The sequence below is a fragment of the Ipomoea triloba genome, chromosome 13, assembly GCF_003576645.1.
Source record: "Ipomoea triloba cultivar NCNSP0323 chromosome 13, ASM357664v1".
NCBI lineage: Eukaryota > Viridiplantae > Streptophyta > Magnoliopsida > Solanales > Convolvulaceae > Ipomoea > Ipomoea triloba.
In genome coordinates, this window is record NC_044928.1 from 23,323,646 (window position 1) to 23,331,161 (window position 7,516).

At 35.4% G+C, this 7,516-nt stretch overlaps 1 protein-coding gene across 3 annotated transcripts in view; it reads left to right on the forward strand.

Moving 5' to 3' along the window:
• The window catches only part of LOC116001893 (peroxisome biogenesis protein 1), an 18,426-nt gene extending 11,456 nt beyond the window's left edge, over positions 1-6,970 (forward strand). For 2 of the 3 annotated variants that reach the window (XM_031241839.1, XM_031241842.1), the window contains 6 exons: positions 1,342-1,542; positions 1,696-1,821; positions 1,931-1,992; positions 4,376-4,493; positions 6,233-6,517; positions 6,607-6,970. In XM_031241839.1, coding sequence (XP_031097699.1) covers positions 1,342-1,542; positions 1,696-1,821; positions 1,931-1,992; positions 4,376-4,493; positions 6,233-6,517; positions 6,607-6,645 — 831 coding nt within the window. In that variant the 3' untranslated portion in view covers positions 6,646-6,970. Of the gene's footprint in view, positions 1-1,341; positions 1,588-1,695; positions 1,822-1,930; positions 1,993-4,375; positions 4,494-6,232; positions 6,518-6,606 lie in introns of those variants that run through there. The other variant, XM_031241841.1, reaches the window with a different exon arrangement.
• Positions 6,971-7,516: the final 546 nt, after the last annotated feature.

Here is a 7,516-nt window from a genome sequence, read left to right on the forward strand (position 1 = left end):
GGGGGGGGGGGGGGGGGGGGTGGTGGTTAGTAGATAATAGAAAACCTCTTGTATCCCAAGTTTAAGAAATGCCTCCCCTTTATTGTGACTTTGACCATCATTAATATAAAAAGAGTTTTAATAGTTAGATATCCAAACAAGATACGTGTTCCCAAAAGAATTTTCAATATGTATTCAACTCAACGTATTGAAAACTTTGTCAACAAGTTCTTTAAAAGTTCTTATCAAAATTAGATCATTTTTGAAAATATTTAGCTGGACAAATGCATTTCTAGTGTAATTTTTATCTATCTAAATTTCTAGTGGCAGAGTCGATGTGAACTATATATGATAATAGATCTTCCCACTTAGAACCACAAATCCTCTAGAGGTCGGGAGAGCCATAGACCCCCTTCCTTCCCCAATTCCCCGTTGTTGGCCTTACCGAATTGCATAAGCACATGAAGATACTTTATATTCATCAAAGTACTTCATTTGTTGGGCATTGCCCAATCACCAATGAGTTAGTTATGAGTGCCATGTGATTTAACAGATGGACTAATGACACATGAGGAGAGTTATTTTGGGGAAAATAACATAGTCCCAAAGTTACGGCTGAAATTGAGTTTAGTCCCTGATTGTATCATGTGTGCTTAACTGCTTATATGATCCTCAAATTTCAAATAATGATGCGTATTTGGTCCCCCACCTTATGGAAACTGTTAATTCCATCTGACAGCCAGCCAAACCCTAACTTTAAAGGGGTGAAAGCTTAACCCGTGGATACAACTGTTTCTTCATCTTCACCCTTGCAATAATAGAGGCTCATGACTCCAGCAATGTAGCAATGGTGTTGCTTCTTCTATGTTGTGAGGGGAAGTGTGTTTTGCTGGTGGTGGTTAGGGAGGAGATTTGAACTAAGTTCTTGGGTTTAGAAAGGGACATGTGTTACTACTAAGTTAAACCCCGAACACCATAAAATCATTAGGTCTAATGTTGACATTCAATATTTGGTAGCCCCTGGTTTATCCATTTATCCCAAGCCTTTCATCACAAATAGTGGAGGATTTTTTATATTCCAAACATTGAAAACTTTTGCATTTTCCTTAACAATTTTTTAATTCCAAGTCTAAATCCATATTAATTGGGTTCCAAACAAGAGTGATGGATTCCATTCCAGTTCCTTTCCTCTCCTATGCTTAATTATGTTTCAGTTTGCTTTTATTTATCAAGAGTTTGGACTTTACAAAGTTGCATGTTTTACAACTAGTTGTGCATGCATGTTAATCAAAAAAATTTCTATTGCTTCATACTAATCCTTTATTTAGTATAGTACGAACTGATGCCTTTTATTTGTTTTAGATGATTGAGTTACCTTCGAAGTTTCCAAATATTTTTTCACAAGCTCCATTAAGGATGCGGTCCAATGTCCTCTTGTATGGTCCCCCTGGTTGTGGCAAGACACACATTGTTGGTGCTGCTGCTGCTGCATGTTCCCTACGGTTTATCTCAGTCAAAGGCCCTGAACTGCTGAATAAGTACATTGGTGCTTCTGAGCAAGCTGTAAGATAAAGTTAACCTAAAACTTTCCAGTCCACTTGAATAGATGTATGTTTTTATTCAATTTTAGAAGCATCTAGACATGAAGTACTTCTTGGGTCAATAATGTATATAAAGCATCCTCTTGGCCTAATAACATGAATGGTTTTGCTTCAGGTTCGCGATATATTTTCTAAAGCAGCTTTAGCAGCACCATGCCTTCTGTTTTTTGATGAGTTTGATTCTATTGCACCCAAGAGGGGGCATGATAACACTGGTGTGACAGATAGAGTAGTAAATCAAGTTAGTTTTCTTCATCCTTCTATCATTTGATGCTGTTCTGTATCTTTTGAAGTATGGATTATCAATTTATTTCAATATCACTGAGAAATTGTTAAACCCTTCCACCCAGTTTCTAACAGAATTGGATGGTGTTGAAGTCTTGACTGGTGTTTTTGTTTTTGCTGCAACAAGGTAACTCTCTCACCTCTGATTCTAACCATTTTAATATAATATTTTTTCAATTTATTCTCAATAGGCATCATATTATAGTGTTTTTAGGTGAACTGAGATTTCTTTTTCTTTTTGACTTTTAAAATTACTCAATTGCTTATATTCATATACAAGTTGTGCTTTGGTATTTCTTAAATGGGGTGTAGGGTGACAGTGTGACACTTATCCATTGGAGGCTAAGTTATTTTCCTGAAACCACAGGGGGTCTTTGCTATATGATTTTTTATATAAGGGTAGTGGGTAAAGAGTGTTTTAATCGATGTCCATCATTTCTTAATGAACTTTACCTATAGAAGTCCATTTTCCTTATACTGCAGCTCTCTATGAGGGTGAAGTTTCCAGCAACACAAATAATGCTATTCCTTGAAAAGTTGTCAATACTCAATTTTAGAGAAGAAAAGGAGCATATTTCATTGCTTATCAAATCCATAGAGCATACACATGTGTATATACAAATATAAGGACTCTTAAGATATCCTTGGAAATATCAACACCCCTTCATATTTCTACACGTTTGTCCCTTAGAATTTCCTCACATGTTTGTCAACACTGCCCCTCAAGATGGAGTGTGTACATCATAAGCTCCAAACTTGCTGCAAGTGTATTCAATTCTAGGACCTCTATTTAGTTAATACATTTATCAATTGATCATTTCAGCCAACAAAGGTGGTAATGATTTCTCCAGAGGCAACTTTCTCCCGAACAAAGTGGCAGTCTATTTCAATGTGCTTTATCTCTCATGAAAAACTGGGTTGTGTGCAACATGTAGGGTGGCTTGATTGTCACAAATGAGCTTCATTGTCCTTAGTTCACAAAATTTTAGCTCAGTAAAATGTTTCAACCAAATTACCTCACATGTTCTAAGTGCCATTGCATGATATTCTACCTCTGCACTCGACTGTGCAGCAATGTCCTGCTTCTTACTTTTCCAAGAGATCATGTTACTACCAAAAATAACACAATAGCCTGAGGTCAACTTTCTATCCCATCTGCACCAGTGTAACCAATAATATCCGTATTTCCATGATTCTTGTTTACAAATCCCATGCCTAAAGATTTCTTGATATATCTCAGAATTCTGATGACAGCGTCAACACGGAGATGCCAAAAACTGGACTCACAACACTAACAACAAAGGAGATATCTGAACGGTTGACAGTCAAATAAAGTAATTTACCCACCAGTCTTCGATATCTACTAGGATCTGAATATCTGAAAAAGGCTCCTCTTGTCTTGGTAGATGTTTAACATTGGAATCCATAGGGTTGTCTACTGGTTTGGGATTAAGCAAACCTGTTTTGTCAAGCATATATAGAGCATACTTCCATTGTGATATGCAAACTCTTTCCTTGCATTCTGCAACCTCTATTCCCAAGAAATACCTTAACTTGCCAAGATCTTTGGTTTCAAAATGCTTGAACAAGTGTTACTTCAACTGAAGTATCTCTTCAGAATCATCCCCAGTGATGACAATATCATCAACATATACAACAAGATAAATATTCTTATCCCAACAATGTCTATAGAAAACAGAGTAATAAACCTTGCTTTGAATTAAGCCAAATTTCTGAACTACTACTAAACCTTCCAAACTATGCATGTGGAGGGATTGTTTCAGGGCATAAAGACAATGTTTGAGCTTACAAATCAAGTCAGCTCCCCCCTCCCAAAAAAAAAGTGTTTTCGGCAACACCCATCATTTCTTAACGGATTTTACCTATAGAAGTCCATTTTCTTTATACAACAGTTCTCTATGAGGGTGAAGTTACCAGCAAGGAACACAATGCTATTACTTAAAAAGTTGTCGGTACTTCACAATGCTTAGAAGGAGAATACCATCTGATGCAACATGTATATGCGTCACAAGTATTCTTCATGAAAATTTTCAAAGGGTGTAAACTCAATTAGTGGATTTTTTAGAGTATTGGACTAGAGTTGGTGGTTGACTGCAGCCATAGGTTGTTGGAAGGAAATTGGAGAGCCTTTGAAGTATGTGGCTGTCTTTGCTTTGGAATGTTTGAATTGCATCACTTGCTGTCTTTTGGAACATGGATTTAAGATGTATACTGATTATGGAGTTTAATTTTTATGGTGAATTGCTGCTAGGGAGAATGGTATCAATATATTTTTGAGCCTTAAAAGTAGTGGGCTAACAAGGTTTTTGTATAGAAATGTGGTTTAGTATAGTATTAATTATGGTTCTTACAAGTGTGAGCCAGGACTTTTTAGGTGCTTATTCTGTGCTATTAGTAGTTTCACTTTTACAGCTTCCCTTTCCATGTTGTTTTGTTTATGTGAAGTCTGAGAACAACTCTGAGTGTTTGTTAATTTTTAAATTATGCAGTAGACCTGATTTGCTTGATGCTGCTCTCCTGCGGCCTGGGAGATTGGATCGCCTGTTGTTTTGTGATTTTCCTTCACCACGTGAGAGGTTGGACATTCTTAGAGTTCTTTCAAGAAAGGTTGGTTATATTTCATATTTGACTGCATTAATTGCATGGATAACCTGAAAACTATGGTTATATTTTAAATTGTATGGTTACTTTGTTTATGCAAGTAGTCCCTGAAAATTTTCATTTTAGTCCTTGTATCTTTAAAAAGGAAACAATTAAGGACAGTTGCAAACTCCTTTAATTTCAACCTGTTGAAAATATAGTTAGTGTAAATCAGTGTCGCACTGCTCCATGTACTTTTTTAGATTCCCAGGATAGGCCTACATTTAAATGAAACATTGAGCAGACATTGCATTTGACATGTCTGCTCATTGTCTCAGGATGATGCCTATATATTTGTTTATATGCATTTAACTTTTGTATCTCAGAATATATTTTTGTTATAATCTCTCTTTCAACACAACTGTTAATTTTGCCTAACAATGTGGTTTATCTGAACTAATTTGAGAAAGAAAAGGTTGAACCTTTTCCTCAAATGTGTACATTGAACCTGCCAATTCAAAAGGATCAGGCAGATATTATCATTGAGGCATTTATGCAAACACCCATGTTGCAATCTTTTCATGTCAAACAATCAGCAAGAATCTCCCACTCACTGTTCCTTTTAAGTTAGCTTCTTCAAAACTGTGTAGTTACTAATGGCAAGGTTTGGTTTATATTGTTTAACTGCAATTTTGGTCCGGTTTCGGTGATGTTCTATCAAGACCTATTAGTTTACGGAAGTATTTTGTTCTAGTACTACCCCAAAATGAAAACAGTCACTACAAGGGAATAATGGGAATAATAGTATTTTCCATTTAATATAATATATTTTAATTTTTTTTTAAATCTCTGAATCTTTGGGGTGAAAGGTTTTTTTAGGCTGTAGGCTAGGCTTTGGCATGGTTAATGTGAACCTATTAATGTGCTAGTTTGACACATGATAACGTAGTAATGATTGGTGATAGGAGAGGAAAATGTAGGCCAGATCTTGTGTTGAATACTTCAATTTGTTTCAGCAATAATGCTAGCTCTAGGGAATAAGATTAGTTTAGTATCCTAGTGTTAGCAGTTTATTAAATTGCCTCATGATCATTACTTGTAGGTATTAAAGATTCTAAATTTCTGCTCTGTCAAGCTATTGAAATGAACAGGGGTTTGGGTGGAAGCAGGGTATAGTTCCAGAAGGATAGAAACTTATTCAAAATCTATTTAGCATGAGTAAAATTCTTAGCCAAATGATTTGAATTGTAAGTAGTAGAGTAGTGCTAGATTTAGATATTTGGTGATTTTTGGAAGTTCTCTCAATCTCTCTCTCATCATGTTTATGATCAAAACACTAACTTAAATTGATTTGATAAACCAGTACTCTGATAGGAAGTTATGGTTTGGAAATGACATTTAATCCACAACTTACTGTGTTCATGGCTGGTAGATGAAGTTTCTCACTCTCTATAGCGGTATCTAATGTGACAAGTCCAACCTAAGACTCATGTTTCTTTTCTGTACTGTTATGTAACCAATTTTCATCTTAAGGAATTAAAATTGTAAACTATTGGCTCCTCGTGCTTTCTCCTCCAATAGACATACGTTTCATTCTGCAGGTTTATTCATAGCACTTTTTTTCAACTTTTTTCTACATGAATCATATTTGCTATATATATTATTCTATGTACTATTGCAGACTTATTAATTTCTGAATGACACATACACACTATCTGTGTGGGTTGTTTGTGCCTTAGCTTACTGATTTTCTGTGTGAGGTGCAGTTACCACTTGAAAGTGACGTCAACTTGGAAGCGATAGCACATATGACCGAAGGGTTCAGTGGAGCTGATCTGCAAGCGCTTCTTTCTGATGCACAGCTTGAAGCCGTACATGACATCCTGAACGGTGAAAATGGTGAACAGTCTGGCAAGATGCCTGTGATTACCGACACTCTTTTGAAACGCATTGCGTCCGTGGCAAAGCCCTCGGTTTCAGAAAACGAAAAGCGGCGCTTGTACGACATCTACAGCCAGTTTTTGGATTCAAAAAGATCAGTTGCTTCCCAGGTCTTTTCCCTTCTTATCATTAGGCATAAAGTAATACAATTGTGGATCAGGACCCCTTGCTGATGCTCTTATTTATTTGCATTTTGCAGTCTAGAGACGCAAAAGGCAAGAGAGCGACCCTCGCTTGAGGATCAGTTACAAGTCTACAGTACAGCAAATGAATTTCTCAGTTCAACATCTGTGCCACGGTATGGATGTATCAACTTGTTACATTTATCAAACTCTTTTTTCTCCGCTACCAACAATTTTTCTGCTTAATTAACATAATGACTCGATATCTATCTTAGGTTAAAATGTTTGGTAGATTTTTCCTTATAATTTTGGTTACTTTAATCGCCCGCCTCGTCATTGTATATACAAATATTTACTAATTCTATTCAAATACTTGGTTGATCTGAGGACTAAAAAAAGAATGAACATTTAAATGACCAAAAATGTTCTTGTTCAATAATACTCATTTTTCTTGTCTGATTTAGTATTCATCGCCCAAACTAATTTTGTGCAGTGTGATTATATTTTTAACGATATTTTATGTTTTAAATTCTAAACTTTTATGTTTATTGAAACTTTAATATAGCTTTTAAGCATATAAATTTATTTGTTAATATTTAATTAAATATTGTAAAAATTGAAGTTTATATAACTTTTTGAGTGAATTTCAGTAATTATATCAAATATTATTCACACCCTCCATGCTTGCTATTTATTTCCTCCACCTCTCTAAGAACTTTTCTTTTAATGGTTTATCCTCCCTCGATCTACGTGATTGTGCTGATGTGAAACTAGAAAGAAATGAACTACAGAGTACTTTTTTATTAAGAAACTAAAAGGCAATCATTCAAGAATAGATGCAAGTACAAATAGAGTGTCTTAGGCCTTCCACAATAGTGATCGAATTTTGAGGGGATTTTACAGGTGTGATTAGGAAAGAGAAAATGTAAGGAGAAGAAAAAGGAAAAAAAAAAACCAAAATAAACTCTGAAATTAAAAAAAAGAAAA